The 22,288-nt window shown below is 44.9% G+C and overlaps 1 protein-coding gene across 1 annotated transcript in view; it reads right to left on the reverse strand.

The window, feature by feature from the left end:
• Positions 1-7,517: 7,517 nt before the first annotated feature.
• The window catches only part of VSX2 (visual system homeobox 2), a 30,653-nt gene continuing 15,882 nt past the window's right edge, over positions 7,518-22,288 (reverse strand). Inside the window, exons 4-5 of the mRNA XM_035118706.2 lie at positions 9,663-9,843; positions 7,518-7,849 (exon numbers count right to left, since the gene is read on the reverse strand). Of these exons, the coding sequence (XP_034974597.2) occupies positions 7,518-7,849; positions 9,663-9,843 (513 nt within the window). The remainder of the gene's footprint in view (positions 7,850-9,662; positions 9,844-22,288) is intronic.

A 22,288-nucleotide genomic window follows, 5' to 3' on the forward strand; every position in this document is an offset into this window, starting at 1 on the left:
TAGAGTTATTTTCCAGGAGGGCATACAACTTTGTGTGACATGCAACTTTGTGTGGCATGTTGTTTCGAATGGCACTTGTATAGAATGACAAATTTTGACAAGAATGAGCAATATTTGAAAGCCTCTTAAAAACAATTCTAATGATTGTTCTCTATTGTTTTTAAAGGCTTTTTATGTTGCCCTACACCTCCCTGTTAAATAAATAAATAGTGACACATATGGGCTACCCCAATATGTGGTTTTGCAAAGCGTAATCCTCCCGCAGAGGCCACCTCTTTCTGTTTTTTCCATTATTTCTGCTGCAGTCTTCTCTGCTCACTTATACAGGACAAATAAGTCCCTCTGAATTCAATAGTGCTTTCTTCTGAATAGTCACGTATAGGATTGTGCTGTACACTGATGTATTGCCTTTATTTTTAATCACATTATTTTTATTGAATTTTTGTGTTCTTGATCTGGAAGCTGCCTTGGGGGCCCTGACTCTTCACTTTCTATTCCAGTCCCTCTGTGCTTAATTTAATGTTATTCTTTTAAAACAAAAACAAGACAATAGGTTTACATTATGGTTTTCAACATTCTCATTCTCAGGATGTAAACTTAGTAGTTTCAAGCGTAAGACAAGGTGCCTTGCAGTCCCATCCCAACTCCAGCATCTGCTGCCTATTCCCAGATGGCCTTAGGCAGCTTCTTGTTTTCCTCAGCTTCAATTTGTTCTGCAAGTGCCAAGCCAGCTAAACCAGTTTCTCTCTGCTACTGTACCAGTCACATATGCTATGCAAAGTTACAGTACAACCCTTTCTTGCAGCAGGACAAATGAATAAACACTGGACAACATTGTACATCTAGTAGATGCATTTTGGCACCTGTTGTGAACCGCAAAACAGCACCCAACTCCCCACCAGGGAAGAAGGAGTGAAGATCTACATCAGGAATGGGGAGGGGGAGACATCAGGACCTGCCACCCCTATGGATCCTACCACCTGAAGCAGTCGCCTCACTTTGCCTCATGGGCGGGCCAGGCCTGAACAGATATAAAAAGCTTTGGAAAGCAGGTTCTTCACAGGACTTGAAGGACAGGAGAAATTACTTCCGTTAAACATTTCTTTGTGGGGCACTAGATTTTGGCATCACACGGGGTGCCACTGTCCTCGGGGTTCAATTTTATCCCCCATGCTGTTTGACATCCACATGAAACCACTGAATGGGGTCATTCAGAGTTTGGGAGTACATTGTCAGCAATATCCTGACGACACAGAGCTCTGCTTTTCCTTTACATCTGCAGGTGTGGCAGCGGGTATTCTGGACCGTTCTCATGCCTTGGTAATGGACTGGATGAGAGCCAATAAACTGAAGCTCAACCCAGATGAGACTGAGGCACTGTTAGTGGGTGGTTCCCTAGACTGGATGGACAGGAGGTTACCTGCTTCTGATGGGGTTACATTCCCTCTGAAGGAGTGGGGATACAGCTGGGGGGGATTTGTGGGTCCTTCGCTGTTTCTTGAGTCTCAGGTGGCCTCAGTGGCATGGAAGGCCTTCCATCAGCTTCAGCTGGTGGCCCAGCATGTTATACTTGGAGCTACCTCTGAAAATGTTTCGGACAAACTTCAACTGCTGCAGAATTCAGCAGCTGGGTTGCTCACCTGCGCAAGATAGTTTACCGGTAAGTATATAACTCCCATCTTGGCCTGACTGCACTGGCTGACAACTAGTTACCAGGCCCGATTCAAAGTGCTGGCTTTGACCTATAAAGCCTGAAACGGCTCAGGACCACAATATCTCAATCCCTCAAGGACTGCCTCTCTCCATATGAACCAACCTGCACCCTGCAATTATCATCAGAGGCCCTTCTTCATGTGCCTCGTTCACAAGAGGTCCAAGGGGCAGCAACAAGAGAACAGGCCTTTTCTATAGCTCCCTAGGGAGGCTCAACTGGCAAAAACAATTTATTACCCCAGGACTTTGGCTAATTAAACAATTTATTACCTTTTTAAACTGGGAGGGGGTATATGTGTTTGTTATTATGTAAACCTCCCTGTGATCTTTGGGTGAAGAGCAATATACAAATAATAATAATCATAATAACAAATTCTGTTCTGCTAAAAGTTATCTTAAGTGGCTACAACAAAGCAGGCAATTCCAACTTTTGCACATAAACAACCCTTTTTTCATGCCATCCATTGTAGTGTTTGGATGTAGTTACAGGTAGGTAGCCGTGTTGGTCATACCAATTACAAACTTAGTTGGTCTCTAAGGTGCTACTGGAAGGAATTTTCTTATTTTGTTTCAACTCAGACCAACACGGCTACCTACCTGTAACTGGATGGAAACCCTTTGCGAACTCATGCAAGAGAAAGTGTTGCCCTCTGGTGGATATCTGACGAAGTGTGCATGCACACGAAAGCTCATACCAAAATAAAAACTTAGTTGGTCTTTAAGGTGCTACTGAAGGAATTTTTTTATTTTGCTTCGACTCAGACCAACACGGCTACCTACCTGTAACTGGATGGAAACCCTTTGCGAACTCATGCAAGAGAAAGTGTTGCCCTCTGGTGGATATCTGACGAAGTGTGCATGCACACGAAAGCTCATACCAAAATAAAAACTTAGTTGGTCTTTAAGGTGCTACTGAAGGAATTTTTTTATTTTGCTTCGACTCAGACCAACACGGCTACCTACCTGTAACTGGATGGAAACCCTTTGCGAACTCATGCAAGAGAAAGTGTTGCCCTCTGGTGGACACATGCAAGGAAGCTTTTTTTGGTTTGGGGTTTACATTCCAAGAGGAGAAGCTGGCCTAGTGCTGCCATGAGCCCCTCTGAGGCAGCCTTCTGTCATACTGCCTCTGACAGTGGAGGTAAAACATAGCCTCATGTTGCAGTATATGTTAAAAAATGATATTGTGGCTAGCGGTTCTGATATTTTTATCACTTATTGAAAGTGCATACCGCCTTATAACCACAGGTCTGAAGGGGTTTACAACATAAAAGCACAATATAAAACCACAAAATACATAATAAAAACAAAAAACCCCTCCCCAACACATTTTCAAAGGGCATTGGATGTCAATCAGCCAGAGGCCTGGTTAAAGAGGAACATTTTTGCATGGCACCTAAGGTGTATCATGAAGGCGCCAGGTGAACCTGGTCCTTTTTTTTACATATAAATCTTATAAAAAGAAGGTGCATATTCTTCTAAATGCAAGGCAGGAGATGTTAAAAAGAACACTTGATGCCAGGTCAGAAATGTAGTTCAGATCAATAGTGAAGAGCAGAAGGTTAATTGGTGCTGTATTCATTCTTTCTTGTACTTTATTTGGCTCTTACTTACCTGCATTTGCACCTCTAACCACTCTTTGATTTATAATTATGATGTTAATTTGTTTGTCTATATGCTTGACTGTTATATGCACAGAAGTTAAAATAAGGAGCTGAAAGATGGAGGGGTTAGGATGGAGTAGTTCAGGAACCAGAAAGTCTGTTGCTCAGATTTTGTTTCTTCAATTAATCACTCAAAAAGATGCCTTTATTAAGCTACTCTCTTTCCAGCCCTTGGTATTTTTCCTTTGCAAGAGGAAAATAATCATTCAAACCCAGCTTAGAGAGATGTTACAAGGATTACTGAGATAATGTATTTGACCACTTGAGAATGTTCAAGGTGCTAAGCATTGCAGTGAGAATACTCCTGTGGGATGTCAAGTGAAGAAGCAATCTGTCCCCTTAGCCTTTGTCTGGGGGATGTATTTATAATATTTTATTTAACTGTTGCATGTATAGCCCCCACTTCCTCCCCTAGGGGTTCAGGGCAACATAATGGGCAGTCTACCTGTTGAGTGCAGTCTGAGACCAGAAAAAGCTATCAGTTTAAGTGTGAACATAGGTTGCTGTGACTTTTAGTTGCAGTTGTCTGAACATAAAGAATCCTTGGTACAGTTGATCTTTGGAGATCAGATGCAGGATTAGTAGTTATGCTGCCTGGTTTAGGGATCTAGTTGTTCCTAATATACCCTGCTTTATATATTTGTAAATAACATATATATTTTCAGCGCTTACCAACTCTCTCATTCCAAGGAAACTGGGTCATGTAATGCTGCTTCTTGATTTATCATGATTCTAGTACAGGGCACATCAATATTTTTAGGAGGAGGTATAGCAAAGTTAGGCAGGATTCATGGCTTCCCATAGTCTGCGTACTTGTCCCAATACAACACCAGGCAAAGGATACTTCAAATAATTGGGTTTAGTTGTTTGGTCTTTGTTAATTCTCTGTATCTCCACTGCCGCAGCCCAACATATCACACAAGGAATAGAACTAACATTGGTCCATAGTCTATTATGCTTAAATAGTTTACTACAAAGCTATATGAATATTGTTTATGTCTTCTACAGTGTTGATACTAATGAAAAAAGGTCACTCGGTGGCACAAAATATGTACAGGAAGTAAATGTGAAGGGTAACTATGAGTTTGACCAAACTGCGGGAGGCAGTAGAAGACAGGAGTGCCTGGCGTGCTCTGGTCCATGGGGTCCCAAAGAGTTGGACATGACTAAATGACTAAACAACAACAACAACTATGGGGTTCTGGCACAAAGTACCTTTGTGTTTTTATATTTATTATATTTCTCTGCTTGTCTTTCCAGTTTTTCCTGCCGTGTTTGCAGGCAGCCCCACATCAGAAGATCTAGTCTCTAAACAGTATGTATGCCAATACAGTAAAAGGTAAAGGACCCCTAGATGGTTAAGTCCAGTCAAAGGCGACTATGGGCTTTCAGGCTGAGGGAGCCGGCGTTTGTCCACAGACAGCTTTCCGGGTCATGTGGCCAGCATAACTAAACCACTTCTGGCACAACAGGACACCGTGATGAGTGCCACAGTGCATGAAAATGCTGTTTACCATCCCGCCACAGTGGTACCTATTTATCTACATGCACTGGCGTGCTTTCAAACTGCTAGGTTGGCAGAAGCTGGGACAGAGCAACAGGAGCTTACCCCGTCGTGGGGATTCGAACCGCCAACCTTCCAATTGGCAAGCCGAAGAGGCTCAGAGGTGTAGACCGCAGTGCCACCTGCGTCCCGCAGAACCCTCAGGACATGTGTACAACAACATTAGTTTTGCTCATCTTTAGTTCTGTTTTATTCTGATTTATATCTTTACAGAAAATGGCACAAAAAAATCACAGGTTTCAAATGACTAGTTGTTACAACTTTGTATCTTAAACACCTCAAATACCAACTTTTCTCACCATATTTACATTATTTACATACTGAGTGCTATAATCTAAGACGCCAAAGAACTGGGACATAGGCAGAATGGGGTTGTGTGGGGAGGAAAGAGCAATTATAACCAAAACAACAACTTCAGGTAAGAACAGCTCTTGCTGGAAACAAGGACAGGGAAAGGGAACGTGACATTTGCTGTCCAGGGGCCTTCACAGAAAAAAGGATAGGAGGGCAATGTTGTCATGGAATTGAGGCAATTTCTTATGGCATTGTGTACATGATTTCATCTCAGTGTCTGAGTCAATTGCCTTTGAAGGTAATGGGATATGTGAATGTTCTTTTTTTGGGGACACCAATATGTCCATTAGTGCTTTATTTCATGCTACTTACACCAGACAAATTGTTCAGCTAATATTTTCGCTGCACACGAGTAGCATTGGGGAACTGCACCCAAGCAGTCTGCCTCAGATAGGCTATTTCACACATCATTTGATGACTGCAGCATCAAGCGATGTGCATGTGTGAATGAGCAATCACCAATGAAGTCAGCTCTCACTTTCATCTGAGACCCAAGCATAGCTGCCAAGTCTCCCGTTTTCCCCGGGAAATCCCCGTTTTTGTAGCTGTTCCTAGCTGAAAAAATAGATTTTTTTGTTTTTTCCCGGTTTATTCTGGTGTGGCGGCCATTTTTGGAACTGGGCAGAGCATGCTCAGAAGCGACTTTTGATGCTGCTCTGCCCAGTTCCAAAATGGCTGCAGTGCGACTTCTGGCGCGGCGGCCATTTTGGAACTGGGCAAAGCAGCATCAAAAGTCACTTCTGAGCATGCTCCGCCCAGTTCCAAAATGGCGGCAGCGCTACTTCCGGTCTGCTATTTCCGGCCCTTATTTCTCTGACAGCAACTTGGCAGGTATGGACCCAAGCGCTGACCTAAGCACATCTCTCGGACTCTTAGTATTCTAAAACGCAGGTGAAAAACTTAATGTCCCTCCCCTATAAATTTGGCTACTGGTAGGATGGCTGTGACTCTCCATTTGTTATTGACTTCTATTGGAGAAACATGAACCAACTGTTTAGACTCCAGCCTTGACTTAAACTGAGCCAAGGTTCACAAGGGCAAAGCCCTGGCTGGTTTTAAATGCTACATGTAACTCCTAGAATATGTTATGTGACACGAGTGTATTCAAAGTGCATTTCTCTCAACATCACCTAACCCTATCAGATCTTACATCCCAAATTGGAACGAGGAGGCAAGGCTTCCACCTCAGACAATATAAAATACCCGAGCAACCATCGTACCTCTCGTTTCAGTAATTGATTGCTCCTTTTCCATTTCAGAACAAATGGGGCCTCCATTTAGGAAAGACTTTTATGGAAGAGTCAAACTACTGTAAGAATCAACTCAATGCCATATGTAATAGTTTTAATAGAATTTTCCTTGAACAATCTGAGCTAAAGCGGAAAACGGCATAGCCACCCAAGGAGAGCAGGTCAGGATTTTGGAATGTTGCGGTCTGGGTGCCATAAACAAGTCACAACAGGGGCGTATATTCTCCACAGAAAATTCACATTGCACTGGAAGGGTGCTTGGACCTCTTTCATCAACAACAATGTTGATACCGCAGTGAGAAAGAGACTTGATCTGAGGTAGGGTTGCCACCCGGCCAGTTTTAAATTTGGCCTGACTTTTGGAGAAAGGAGTGGCTGGCTTCCTTTTTTTAATAAAAAAAAAACCTTGGCCTCAATGTTAAGCAATGGGCAGTTTAAAACATGTATACATTAACATATAAAACGAAAAGGTAATTCTTCTGAAAAAGCTAACAACCTGACTTAGACAAGGAGAAAGAGACTGCCTGTAGTATACTGTAAAATGACAGAAAGACTTCTTTTTAAGATGAAGATGAGAATAGGACAACAGAGGTTGAATGAGGGGGGAAGACCCAACGTTGGTTTAATGGCTGGTGTTGAGGGGGAAAATCCTAGCTTGATTTACCTCTCCAACTAAGACGGTGCATGATTCCCACCTCCCTTTTCCTTGAGATGTGGGGACGTAGAGCGAGAGTGCGCCTGAGGACAGAGATTGCAGGGGCAATATGCTCCTGAGGGAAACCAGTCTCTATAGACACACCCGACGGAACGTGGCCTTAGCTGTGGATTCCTGGAATGTACAGAGACCAAGTGGGGCCTACCTCCATGTGTGTAGGGGCTGCAGGAGGGACCCTGTTAGTCTGAGAGGAGGTTGTAGCTCCTAGAGGAGTCAATCTTAGAGAGGAAGGCTGATTTCCTATCATCCCCTTCCTTCTAAATCAGCTGATCTTCCTCTTGTGATAAATCTGACTTTTCCATTTGCCGTTCATCCTCTGCTGTGGCTGCCTCTTCCTCTTTCTCTGGCTTCCTGATTGATGTAGGAGGATCTCCAGGGATGGTCCCCAGGACTTTGGTGCTGTGCTCCTGAGCTTTGGCCCTGAGGGCAGCAATGCTGTTCTCTCTCAGTTCCTCCTGGGAAATGGTGGTTTTGGAGTCAGGGCCCCTTTCTTCCTTGTCACTCTTGTCAAGCTTGGGCAGAGCCTGGCGTTCCACCTCTGGCTTCCTTCCTGCCTCAGCCGCTGCTTCCAGAGATTTTTTGTGCATCCCTAAAAAGAATTGTTGGTATTCGGGTTTAGAAAAGCGCCTGGGCATGGGAAAGCCATCTTGAACTGAAAACAGTAAAGATAAAGAGAGGCCAGAATTAAGGAAAAGCAGAAAGCCTTGCTTCAAACAGCAGTCACACAGAGAGCTCATTGCTCTGGGCCCTGCATGAGGGGGATCTCTGGCCAGTTCTCTGACAGAGACAAGCCAAACCTAGGTAAGAAACTGGGGCCAGTGCTGCAATGAGGCATGACTACAACTGAGTCGTAACCATAATGCCAAGTATGTTCATTTTCAATGGGATGGGGCATTGGGGCATCCTGTTTGGGACAAGTTGTCCACAAGCAGGGACAGCAGTAGAGGTGGGAAAGGAACTTGCACTTATTGAGAAATGCACAAAATGCTGTCACTACAGTAGACACATTCTAGGATGTCAAAGTGGCAGGAACTGTCCACTCCAGCCTAGTGGGTGGGCAAAGAAGAACCCAGAGATATAGGGCCACCTAACTCTATTGGACTGGGTAATTCTCCGCTAACAGAGATAAAATGGTAACAATGTGCTTCTCACAATAACTCTGTATGTGAAGAAGGCCCTGGGGGGGGGGGGGTGGCTCTGGTTATGCTATCACCTACAGGGCTGAGAAGTACCCTACTGATTTCTTCTCACACATCCTTTGCTGCCCTCCCCCCCCCTTTCCACTCTGGGTTCCATATAGTAGCCAGAAGTATGAAGCAGCATATTTGCAAGAAACCATAAGTTAACTTTATTTGTAGCATTAGTTTGAAAAAGCAGAAGAGAGGAGCCAAGCAAGGAGCAATAGTGCAAGAGGAAATTTGCTAAACTAGTCAGGGCTACTAGTTTAGATAGTTTCCAAAACATATTAGACAAATACCAAGGACATCTTCAAATGCATTTTATCTCTGAGTATCATAAACTAGGCAGCAAGAAGGGCTATTGACTTCAAGCAAACTTCCTAGAAGCAACTATTATAGGACAGAATGTTAGACTAGAAGTTTCTTTGATCTGATCCAGCAGAGCTCTTCATATCTGCATATATACAGCCCCTTTGCTCTAATTATTATGGTATGATCTGCTATAGGCAACTGCTCACTATGCTTCCTCTTTATGCATCTGATAGAACAGACTCTTGCATATGAAGGCTCATGTCACAATAAAAGTTGTGGGTTTTTGTTTAAGGAACCACAACCATTTTTGCCATCCTATCAAAAAGTCTACATCCTCAGCCAGCAGCCAGCATGAACATCTGGGAGGGGCATGAAGACTCCTGATACAACATCAGTTATACATGATAGGCTGCTCTAATTTTTACAGCATGGGCAAGGAGAACTCACCACAAAATAGCTGTTGGAGTGCGGCAAAAGCACCAGGCCTAAGAATAAGAAGAATGATGGGGTCTGAAGTCCATAAAGTATAATACTGTAGCGTAATTTCCCCTTGGAAATAATGCACTATTGGTAATTGGTAATCATACCTTAGAGCCTGGGGGTCAAATCCCTAGATGACCAAACTTTAGCCCGGAGGTTGGGGAACTTGTGGTTTCCAGATGTTGTTGGACTCTTAACTCCTATCAGCTCCAGCCAGCATGGCCAATGGTCAGGAATTATAAGAGCTGCAGTCCAGCAACATCTGGTGAGCAACAAGTTCTCCATCTCTGTATTAGACAAACTTGATACTTCTAGCAGTAATCTCTGTGTTCACCTATACACTTCCTTGGTCCAAATGCTATATTGCCTTCATCACTGACCCTACCACAAATGCTAGACAAAATAGATCCATTCCCAAGGTTAATCTCTTACCCAACAGCCAAGGAGCGCAGGATTCCATTATGCCATCCTTGGCAGATTTGAGAATGGATTCTGGCAGTGGGATGGAGTGACGTACCATTGCACCATACAGCCCATATTCTGCCATTACGCTGCTTCTGCCCCAGCATTTCTCCCTCTTCCGCCATTTGGCCCTTCGGTTCTGAAACCAAACCTGCAAAGAGGAGAATTTTTAAGTTAAAAAAGTTTCTATTATTTTCAGGTAAGTGTGTAGAGGGACTACAGTGCAATCCTAGACATGGGTACTTAGAAGACGAACTCCCAGTATGTATAGGACTGCAGCTGTAAGGCACAAACCACTCTTGGCACTGCCTATGCCAGAGTTCGGTGGAGCAGCAGAACCACTGCCACATTCACAGCCAAAAGTAGGGAGGGCAAGATTATTGGGCCATTGTGGGCCACTGATGGCTGATAAGCCCTAAGTGGGGTTTGAATTGCTCTGTTGGCCTAGTTTCAGAATACTGCAAATGCAATATAATATTTACCTTCACATACAAATATAAACACATGTTATGGTAGTGTGGGAATTTTTTTACTTCCAGATAGATAGCTCCTAGTGTGCTTCCTGACGATCGTCTTCCAAAGCAACTACTCTATTCTGAACTTAAAAATGGAAAGCGTAATGCTGGTGGTCAACAAAAGAGGTTTAAAGTCTGTCTCAAGGCAAATCTTTAAAAATGTAGTATAAACACTGACAACTGGGAAACCCTGGCCTGCGAGCGCTCCAGTTGGAGAACAGCCTTTACCAAAGGTCTCATGGGCTTTGAAGAAACTCGATCTCAGGACGCAAGGGAGAAACGTGCTAAGAGGAAGGCACGCTTGGCAAATCCACACCGTGATCAACTCCCGCCTGGAAACCAATGTCCCCACTGTGGAAGGATGTGTGGATCCAGAATTGGCCTCCACAGTCACTTACGGACCCATTGTTAAAACCGTGTATATGGAAGATAATCTTACTTGGCTACAAGCTAGAGAGTTCCAGAAAAACGTCTACTTCTGCTTCATTGACTATGCAAAAGCCTTTGACTGTGTCGACCACAGCAAACTATGGCAAGTTCTTAAAGAAATGGGAGTGCCTGATCACCTCATCTGTCTCCTGAGAAATCTCTATGTGGGACAAGAAGCTACAGTTAGAACTGGATATGGAACAACTGATTGGTTCAAAATTGGGAAAGGAGTACGACAAGGTTGTATATTGTCTCCCTGCTTATTTAACTTATATGCAGAATTCATCATGCGAAAGGCTGGACTAGATGAATCCCAAGCAGGAATTAAGATTGCCGGAAGAAATATCAACAACCTCAGATATGCAGATGACACAACCTTGATGGCAGAAAGTGAGGAGGAATTAAAGAACCTTTTAATGAGGGTGAAAGAGGAGAGCGCAAAATATGGTCTGAAGCTCAACATCAAAAAAACCAAGATCATGGCCACTGGTCCCATCACCTCCTGGCAAATAGAAGGGGAAGAAATGGAGGCAGTGAGAGATTTTATTTTCTTGGGCTCCTTGATCACTGCAGATGGTGACAGCAGTCACGAAATTAAAAGACGCCTGCTTCTTGGGAGAAAAGCAATGACAAACCTAGACAGCATCTTAAAAAGCAGAGACATCACCTTGCCGACAAAGGTCCGTATAGTTAAAGCTATGGTTTTCCCAGTAGTGATGTATGGAAGTGAGAGCTGGACCATAAAGAAGGCTGATCGCCGAAGAATTGATGCTTTTGAATTATGGTGCTGGAGGAGACTCTTGAGAGTCCCATGGACTGCTAGAAGATCAAACCTATCCATTCTTAAGGAAATCAGCCCTGAGTGCTCCCTGGAAGGACAGATCGTGAAGCTGAGGCTCCAATACTTTGGCCACCTCATGAGAAGAGAAGAATCCTTGGAAAAGACCTTGATGTTGGGAAAGATGGAGGGCACAAGGAGAAGGGGACGACAGAGGACAAGATGGTTGGACAGTGTTCTCGAAGCTACGAACATGAGTTTGACCAAACTACGGGAGGCAGTGCAAGACAGGAGTGCCTGGCGTGCTATGGTCCATGGGGTCACGAAGAGTCGGACACGACTAAACGACTAAACAACAACAACAATTAGGATATCATAGTTATCTGTTTGTTTGTTTTTGACTTATTGGATTTCCCAAAAAAGGGTAGACCCAGATTAAATGGGGAGGAGGAGGAGGAGGAGGAATGGGCTGGCATTTTGCTACCAATGACATCATGCGGGTGCTGTAAAAAAAAACTGCATGCATGAGAAACACTGATCCCACAGCTTTTTTTTGAAGCACACAAAATATTAATTAATCTTTGCTCTTCCACTGTAGCTTACAGAATTGCAATCGACTTTCCACACTACTGGAGCTCCTGCGCTTTCCCTGAATGCTCACCCCGCTATGTTCCATCTACACTAGCAGTATGATACAGAATGGGTCGAGATTCAAATCACTTGAGTTACTATTGGAGGGGAGGAGATTCCAAGTGGCCCTTTAAAAACAATAAACTAAAATTACTTAATTATTTAGCACTAAGCCCCTACTACTCCAGGCATGTCCAAATTCCGTTATGGAGGCCTAATCTGGTGGTTGGTTTAATCCGGCCCCTGTGGGAGTTTATTTCCTGGGGTAAAATCCTTTTTAAAAAAACCTCGACAACTTCAATCCTTAAAAAAAAGTCAATAACTTTGGTCAGCCCTTCGGTTGTCCCTCACAGCCCTTCACTTCATCAAATCTGGCCCTCTTTGAAAAAAGTTTGGACACCACTCTTTTAAGTGTGGGGTGTTTTTTTTAATAACTACCCATTAAATACCACAAAACAAAGCATAATGTTTACTTTGAATCAGGAGTATAGAATGGAAAAAATTAATTAGGGGGGAAAACACATTGCTAAAATGCCAGTGGCCAGAAAGCTTTTTTCTTTTTCTTTACATTACCTGTATCTTAATAGTGCTAATTCATTTACTCAGTACTTTGCAAATATTTTAGTATTGTTTTTAACAATCCAGCTAGAAAAGTGATGTAGGGGTAATTAAAAGACCAATTAAAATGTTAACTGTTTTATAAAATTGTGTCCACAACAAAGGTATGCTGAGCTGTGATAGGGTTTTACCTTCCCACACCAAGCGGGCAATTAACGCTACTCTTCCATCTTAGAAAAAGGAAAAGATAGAAGAGTAACATTAATGGTATCTATATCTTTGGAGAATGTATTGGTCTTCTGCACACAGACTTTCTGCAATAATAAAACAAATGGAAGATGCTCTGGGGGAAATGCAGGAGATTTACAAATTGAGGACGACATCACAGAGACACATCCGTGTTGTAAAATTTGAGTGAACAAGGTAAGGCAATTTTACCCTTAAAAAAAACCACCTAGTATGGAAGCAGCCCGAGTACCATATTTTTCTGTGTATAAGACTATGTTTTTACTGCTGCTTCTTTAGCCCAAAATAGGGGGTCGTATTATACAGGGTCGTATTATATCAGAGATCAAGCTAAGAGCAACCTTATACAATGTTAGGAAACCCAAGTTATTACATATAAAAGCCCTGTGTCTTAGTTACACATTTAAGCATGACCAAGCGATTGGCAGACTTGTATGAATAACTAGAGGCCTGTCTGCTTCCTCAGTCACTACTTGCTGACTTCCAATGGAAACGCAAGCAAGAGTGAAGGAGTTGCAACATACATGCCAAAGCTAAACCAAGACAGAAATCAGCTGAACTGCTGCTGGCATTGCAAGAACAGAGGTGGTGCATGTGGGTCCAACTCCTTTAACCTGCTGTTGCTCTGGCAGTAACAGGCACCTTTGCCTGCAATGCCTGTCACCCCGACCCTTAAGATCAGCTAATCTGGCTAGTGTAAAATGTCAGGTCTAAACTGGGCCATGATGAGGACAACTTTCCTATTGGTACAACTAACTAACTGTTCTCACATCAGGAACGTGTGCCAGGAAGAGGAGTCCTCATCAGTGGCAGACTTTGGGCTTTAAAGCAGCACCTTGGATTCAGTTATACAGGTGCAGGTATGATGTTTTAAGTGCGTCATTATACAAATGTGACACTAATGGTAAATTCAATATATATACCGTATATATTAAAATGTTTTTTTTAAAGCATTTTCACAACATTTTTAATATGTGTGTATATTCCACCCTTGTGGAAAATTTGGCATATACCCCTGCCTCTCACCTTCTGTTCTTTGTCATTGTTGCAGCACCCTCTCAGCTCGGCAGCCAGTGCGGGCGAACTGGTCGCACTCCCCTAAATCCACCTCTGTCCTCACCATAAGATTAACGCTGCTGGATCAAACCAACAAAGGCCTATGTAATAGAGTATCCTGCTTCCTACAGTGGCCAACCTGATGCCTCTTGATAAGTCTATAAGCAGAACTTGAGGATAGTATTCTCTTCTTAAAGGTAAAGGGACCTCTGACCATTAGGTCCAGTCGTGACTGACTCTGGGGTTGCGCGCTCATCTCGCATTATTGGCCGAGGGAGCCGGCGTATAGCTTCCAGGTCATGTGGCCAGCATGACAAAGCTGCTTCTGGCAAACCAGAGCAGCACATGGAAACGCCGTTTACCTTCCCGCTGTAGCGGTTCCTATTTATCTACTTGCATTTTGACATGCTTTCGAACTGCTACCGGTAGGTTGGCAGGAGCTGGGACCAAGCAACGGGAGCTCACCCCGTCACAGGGATTCGAACCGCTGACCTTCTGATCAGCAAGCCCTAGGCTCAGTGGTTTAACCACAGCGCCACCTGGGTCCCTAATTACTCTTCTCTTCTTACTCACTGTGAAATACATTACTAGTATTCAGAGGCATGGCATCTCTGATCCTGGAGGTAATATAGAGACATCTTTACTATTGGCCACTGATAGCCTCGTGTGGTTGTACACCATGTAGGTTTGTGCCCATTTGGCTATTAATGGATGTAACCAGCAGAAGAAGGGGGCATGGTCCCCTTTCCCCAGCCCAGAGCATGCAAGCGCACACCCAAAATAGTCCAGTTCGCACACAGGAAGCAAAGTATGAACGCATGAATGTGCAATTGCATGGAGTGAAAATTGTGGCCACTTTGTTCCCCACCGCCTGGCCATGCTGCTGCTGCGCACTACCTGAATGCTACATCATAGTTTGACTTAGCACTACTTATGAACCAGGTCTTGTAGTTGCCTTCCCCAGACAAACCATGAGCAGTAAATTAAGAAGAAACTTTAGTTACAGCTTGTGGTTTATTTGGAGTGAGTAAAACCACAGACCTGGATTTGGGCATAATCTGGTAGGACCAGAAGAGGAGTGGTTTTATCTCTGGGCAGCAGACCAATGTCTTTCCAGGGCCATTTCACAAACCCAGTGATAAGAGGTAGGGGCAAGGCTCCTTGCCTCCACTGTGTTGTTGAACATAATCACATATTTTCTGGGATAGGAGGGAATGGAAGAAAGTAAAAGTGGCACAAGGGGACATCATTTGAGTGGGGAGGTCAATGTCCCCACTACAGCAAACACTGGACTGCCCAGCCAGATGATCACAATGCACCTCTGTGACCCTGCACACAGGGATATGTGTTCTCCCTAGGAACCCCCGTTTGCTGTACTGTACTCCATGGGTCATCCTCAACCTCATACAAAGTCTCAAAACAACTGCTCCCCAAATTAGACAGGGGAACGGGCCCAGAGATACTTCTACCCACTGCTTCCCGGGATACCCTTCAGTTCAACTCATAAGCACCCATGCTGCGACATCACCTGACGTCTTTGCCATTCGCGGGCAACTACTGCCTCGTAAATTATAGTGATCACTTGATGCTACGCCGGTTGACACTTATTTGAATGGCCTCCTTTCCACACACTCACTCCCAAACATCACCCCAGGCCCAGGCAGAGATTGGGTCAAGCTGCACATCTCAACCCTTTTTCTCCTTCTGGCTGGGCCTGCGCTTTCACTTTTTCTTTGCAGCGGCAGAAACCAGTGCCTGATGGCTCAGGGGCAGGGCTATAATTGATTCCCCATTATTCTTTTTCTGTGATATTGGCTTTTCACTGTCGTGCTTGGGCTTTTCATTATTTAAGGGGCACCACGGGAAGTGTGTGTGTGTGTGTGTGTGTGTGTGTGTGTGTGTGTGTGTGTGTGTGTGTGTGTGTGTGTGAGAGAGAGAGAGAGAGAGAGAGAGAGAGAGAGAGAGAGAGAGAGAGAGAGAGAGAGAGAGAGAGAGAGAGAGAGAGAGAGAGAGAGAGAGAGAGAGAGAGAGAGAGAGAGCGCTCCTTTGGTCTTTTTGGTATGTCTTGTCTAAGCCAGAGCGCGCTATAGAGAGACTAATGGGCGTAGCCTGCCTTGAATTCCCAGTCCGAGGCGCACAAGCAGGCCCCGAAATTGGCAGCCGAAAGTGTCTCCTCGCAGCGGCGGCGTGACCCGTGAGGCTGGTGGCAGAAATCTATTAGCGCTTGCCTGCTTGCTCGCTTGTGTCTCCCATTTCTCATTCCTCTTCTCTTCCCCTCCTTTCCCGCCAGAGAGAGAGAGAGAGAGAGAGAGAGAAGCATCAGCTTCGAGATGAAAAATTGCTCGCGGTCTATTCAGGAGGAGGCAAAGGAAGAGTCAGCCCCAGGGGCAGCCCGGGCCTGATTGAAAAATAAGTTAATTTCAGTTTGAATCGATGGGCCTCAGGCACTGAAATATCACGGGAAATTAAAGCGGCTGCTCCCCGGGGATCGGCGCCATTGACCCGCGCTAATTAATGCCGTGGCGGTGAAGTTCCCGCTCGCTTCTCCACGGCGCAGGCGCCCCCTCCCTGCAGTGACACAGCCCCGCGCGCACTCACGCCACCAGCTTTTTCTCATTTAACTAATTAGGCTAGAAAATTGGGTGTTAATTTGTTTAGGAATCTTTCTCTCTCTCTCTTTTACTTTTTCCCCCCCTCCCCAATAGCTCTTCTTTTCTCTCTTTCCCTTGCCTCCCTCCCCTTTCCCTTTCCAGGGAAAGCAGACTCTGCCCCCGGCGGAATGGAAATGAATGGGGGGGGGTCTCGCTGGCAGATGGATGCTCGGGGGTCACTCCGCAATCTTCTCCGACTTGATTGCTTGATTAGGTCGTTAGCACATTAGAACAAAAATTGCTCGCCGTCTGGCGCTGGCCTGATGAGTGGGACGAGGCGGGAATCGCCTGGGTAATTTATCTTTTTATACGGCAAAGAATTTGATTTCAATCTGCAGATATATGGAGGCGCCTTTTGACACCTGTTTAACATTATAGAGCTGACAGCTTAACCCTTTGATGACTCCGCTGGGCGGACAGCAGAAGCCAGCCAGAATAGAGCAGGGGGTCTCCTCTCCACTACCATTCATATTGGGACCAATTTTATTTGTTACTATTTTTTTGTGGGGAGGGGGTGGCTCCAGAAGATCCCCTGTCAGGAAGGGGATGGTGCCAGAGGAGCTTTATAAGCTGAGAGGTGGGGAGCTGCGTGACGGCTGCTGCCAACAAATACCTCCCCCCTCCTTCATTGGTGGACCCCCTATGATTAGTTGCAGAAAAGACATTTTTCATGTACAAATTTTAACTGCATCGTAAACTGGGAATTAATAAGGCTGCAGTCCCAAGCACGTTTTGTACTTGGGAGTTAAAACCCCCATCCCATACCCAGTATTTTCTCCCCCAGGGCAGCTACATGTAATGCTTTCTCGCCCGTAGCAATGCCGTTGTGCTTTGGAGTCTGGACCTGCTTTAGGTAAATATAGGACAAGCACGATGCGATCCAGAAGTAACTGCCGCTGAATTCAATGGGACTTTCTCCCTAATACTTATGAAACCAGCCTCAGACTGCACAAGCAATCGAGGAAGAAGTCACATGGGGTACAGCTATTTAAAGGATGCCGATGGAGAGATGAACCCCAGGATACTGGGTGCAACTCTTAGATCATGCGCAGAGGCAGCTTAAACTTGGAGGTGGCCGTGGAGGAAAAACCTGTATTAATGAACCGGCAATTTGCTGCCCCTTAATAACATCCAAAAATGTGCCAGCAGAGAGGTCAACTGCCTCATTCAATCTAATGGTGAGGTGGGAAACTGACAGGGGTTTGCCGTGGTGGATCTATTTTATAAAGTGGAGCCTCTCTGGTGTGGAGGAAGATGTCAGTTATTTAAAGCTTCTCTGATATATGCCGTTGGACAGAGGGTTGGTGCTTGCTTTTAGGGATTGCTGCTGCGGAAGTTGTTTTGTTTTTTGTTTCGTCTTTGGAAAGGCGGCATATCCATTAAAGTCTAATTGAACCTTAAACTGGTTAGGCTTTCTAGGAAGGTTTAAGCAGCCATCAAAGGAAATGCTGGAGAGGATATAGGATCTCAGGCAACCGTTTTCAGAGAGTTGAAACTGGTTTGAGACATACGTCTTTTGCTCCGTTCTCACCTCTGTCAAACAGGTTTTGCAGGTTTGGGGAGCAATGCAAGACCCTCCAAAATGGGTTTGCCAGAGGCAAAAGTGAACATGCACGTTGTTGTTGTTGTTGTGGTGGTGGTGGTGGTTGTTGCAGCATCTCTCTACATTGCACTTTACAAAGAACTGGTATAACAGATCCCTACATCAAGGGGCTTACAATTTAAAGTAGGCACAGGAAAATAACAGAGGAAGCGGGAAATGGAGGCATGGGTAGAATACTGTGATTACAGTACTTTAATTACACTTACTTTGGCTTAATTATAATAGCAGTCAGAGGAATGCTGCAAAGGAGGTATACACACTTTGAGCAGGGCCCCTCTTTCAAACTGTCATGGGGGGGGGAGAGAAGGGGAGTGATCTGTCTTCAGCCCTACCTAGTCTTGTCTGCCCATTTCATTCTTCTCTTTCATGTTCAGAGAATATTTTCACTCCAAGGTACTAACACAGCAAGATTATCATTTATCAGGAGTCTGCTTATAATTTCATGGTGGTAAATCAGTTGCCTGCCAAGTGATTTTTTTTTAGAATCATATATCTGCACTAGAAAATCAAGAAAATCAGGGAACATCCACTTTTTACAGGTTGCCAAGATGTTAACAGTTGACCATCTTATCAAGGGGTTACATGCATAACTAAATTTTCATTTAGCAAATGTCATTTGCAGCCTTGTACACAGGGACGCGGGTGGCGCTGTGGTCGGCAGAAGGTCGGCAGTTCGAATCCCCGCAAAGGGGTGAGCTCCCATTGCTCGGTCCCAGCTCCTGCGCACCTAGCAGTTCGAAAGCACATCAAAGTGCAAGTAGATAAATAGGTACCGCTCCAGTGGGAAGGTAAACGGAGTTTCCATGCACCACTCTGGTTCGCCAGAAGCGGCTTAGCCATGCCAGCCACATGACCCGGAAGCTGTATGCCGGCTCCCTCAGTCAGTAAAGCAAGATGAGCACCGCGACTCCAGGGTCGTCCGCGACTGGACTTAATGGTCAAGGGTCCTTACACAGAGTTTAGGGACATACACAGTATTTTTAATGCAAGTGTCCTGTTCCAATGAGGGAAGTCTGAGTATGTAAGGAGGCTTCCATGAGCACAGCCACAGTACAGATGTTCATTTGGGGGTGCATTTGCACCCGAATTTTGATGCCTCCCACTGAATTGGCTGGATGTGTCTTTGGGGGTGCAGTTGTGAATGCCCATCCAACGCCACTACAGTAGTTGTTGCATGTGACTAGAGAGGGATTGTAGCCATGAGGCTTAAAACTCCATTAAATCTCTACAGTACAATGGGAATGTGTGGTCAAAGTTAATGTATTGTAGAGAAACATTTCTGAAAAACAGTTAGGGCAAAGATGCTTTAATGCAGGCATCCCCAAACTGCGGCCATCCAGATGTTTTGGCCTACAACTCCCATGATCCCTAGCTAACAGGACCAGTGGTCAGGGGTGATGGGAATTGTAGTCCAAAACATCTGGAGGGCCGAAGTTTGGGGATGCCTGCTTTAAAGTGTGAAAATGCCTCCTCATCCACCCTCCCTTAGCAGTCTTGCTACTTCTACTCCAGGGGTCCCCAAACTACGGCCCCCGGGCCGGATGCGGCCCAATCGGCCTTCCAATCCGGCCCGCGACGACTCCCGCCGCCCGCTGCCGCCGCCCGCTCTCACGGCGCGCGGCGCAGCGACGATCTAAAAAATCGGCAAAAAATCGCCGAAAATCCTTTGTGCGCATGCGTATGGGCCTCTCCCGACCCGGAAGAGGTCATTTCTGGTGCACTTCCGGGTCGGGGGAGGCCCATACGCATGCGCACAAGCGATTTTTGGCGATTTTTCCCCGCCCGTGTGCGTGTGCGCATGCGCACGGGCGCGCACTCCCCCGCCCTCCGGCCCGCTGCGCGCGCACTCCCCTGCCCTCCGGCCCACCGCGCGGTCGGCGCGGCGGGCACCGGCCCGCCGCGCAGAAAGTCTGGGGACCCCTGTTCTACTCATTTTATCTTGTCTTCCATGTAATTTATTTCCTTGTCCACCAGGTGGCTCTTGTGCAGTGAGATTTCACACATTATATTTCCTTCCTTCCTTTGATGTACAAATCCAAACCACTGCAGCTCTCTCTCTCTCTTTGCATACAACAAATGGTACATTGACAGAATGGGCCAGATATGCCATGATACTTAATTTTGGATAGTGTCTGCTGCCTCTATAGCACATAAGGACTACAGATTTTCAGATTCGCCGTTTGAGGCCATTTCCTATTTGAAAGTTACCATTTATCTGAGAGTGTACATTAGGCATGGTGAACATCTGGCCCTCCAGATGTTGCTGACATCTGACTCCCATCAGCCCCAGCAAGTATAACCAACGATCAGGGGAGATGGGAGTTGTAGTTCAGGAACAGCTGGAGGACCAAAGGTCGCCCACATCTGGCTTACACTGTGTGAAGGGAAATCAACCTATTTATGTACGGTATTTTTTCCCATCCCTGAGACTCTCAGAGTGTGTGAAAATAAACTGGGGGTTATTATCTGGTTTAAAATACCACCCACACATAATAGGTTGCTACAGAGCAACATGACCTAAACTACAGTTGTGCTGCAATAAAAAAGCAAGAGATAACTCACCTCCAGACTGTCAGCACATACCTGAACTTTATATTTTTGCTGTGACTCTGTCACCCTACCACAACAAATACACTTTAAAAAGCAGGGGTTTTGTGCATCTTGGAAAGCGATGGAGAAATGCACTGAAAAGAGTGGAGCGAACAAATGGCTAACAGGGAGATGTTTAAGCATTGTACAAGGATACAGTGGACCCTCGGGTTACGTTACCTTCGGGTAACGTAACTTTCAGGTTGCGAACGCGGCAAACCCAGAAGTGTATACTTCCGAGTTTGCTGTGCACGCATGCGCAGAAGCGCTTTATCACGCCGTGCACGTGCGCAGAAGCGGCACCTCATGTTGCAGACTTTTTGGGGTACGAAAGGACCCCCCAGAACAAATTAAGTTCATATCCGGAGAGTCCACTGTATTGGGATGGATGCAGGATGAACATTCTTTGTTGTATAACCTCCCTATAAACAAATCAGAGCAAATGCTCAAAAAGTCTGGATATAATCTAACCTCTGCATAAGCATTATGCAATGAAACAGGGTGGAGTGTTCAATAAATAAGTTGCGTATTCAACAGAGTTTTACTCAGAGTAGCCCCATTGAAATTATTGAGCATGGCTATGTTAGGTCGATTGATTTCAATAGGTCTGGTCTGAATAAAATTTCTGTTCAATACTACCCTGTGCCTCCTTCCCAATCCAAAATTGACTTTATATAGACACATCACTTCCCCTGACCTGTTCCTTGATTGTGACCAACAACATGATCCTGTTCACGTCTACTCAGAAGTAATACCAGTGAGTTCCATGGGACTTACTTTAGTGGTTTACAAGTAAGAAAGTTTCTGTCAAGATTATTCTGTTAGGAATTATCTGCTGAAAAGTTGTAACAAGCAACAAACTTCATATGTATGTATGCTTGCCTTTCAGCTGTAAAATGTCCACTAGAGGGCAACATGTGCACATAGTCATAGATGAAAGAGGTTGCTGCTTCATAAACAACAGCTGGAATATGCAACATCAGCTCAGTAGGGAGAAGGGAGATAACTTAGAAAACTCATCCTTTAGCACACAGCTTCCAAAAGAGGAAGAAAAATAAAACAGAATAAGAACTTCAACTCCCAGTACAATTTGTGGACTGAGCTGCTGGCTTACTAGATTCTTTAAGGGCTCCCAGAATCTCTCTCTCTCTCTCTCTCTCTCTCCCCAGAACAGGACTCTCGGGAATCTTTGCCTGCCCCACCAAAGTGCAGCCCTTTAAACCAGCTCATTTATTTTTTAAAAAATGAAGTACTGTGACTTGGTGATTAAAAACCTTTATCAAGCCCCTCTTCAGTACAACTTGAAAGTGCAAAAGCTATATATATCAAGATCTGGTCCATTTTCAAAATCCAAAAAGTCTATTCTCCTGGGGTTGCAAATTCTGCCTTTTGCAACTGGGAAACTTTGGGTTTTGTTTGTTTTTTAACAGCTCCCAGCAACCTTTCACAATTATGTTAAAAGATGCTTGGAAAAAAAGAAAAAAATCTCATCTCATCTCAAGCAACTTAAAAACTTTTGCAAGAGTGTAAAAAGGAACTAC

The sequence above is a fragment of the Zootoca vivipara genome, chromosome 1, assembly GCF_963506605.1.
Source record: "Zootoca vivipara chromosome 1, rZooViv1.1, whole genome shotgun sequence".
Lineage (NCBI taxonomy): Eukaryota > Metazoa > Chordata > Lepidosauria > Squamata > Lacertidae > Zootoca > Zootoca vivipara.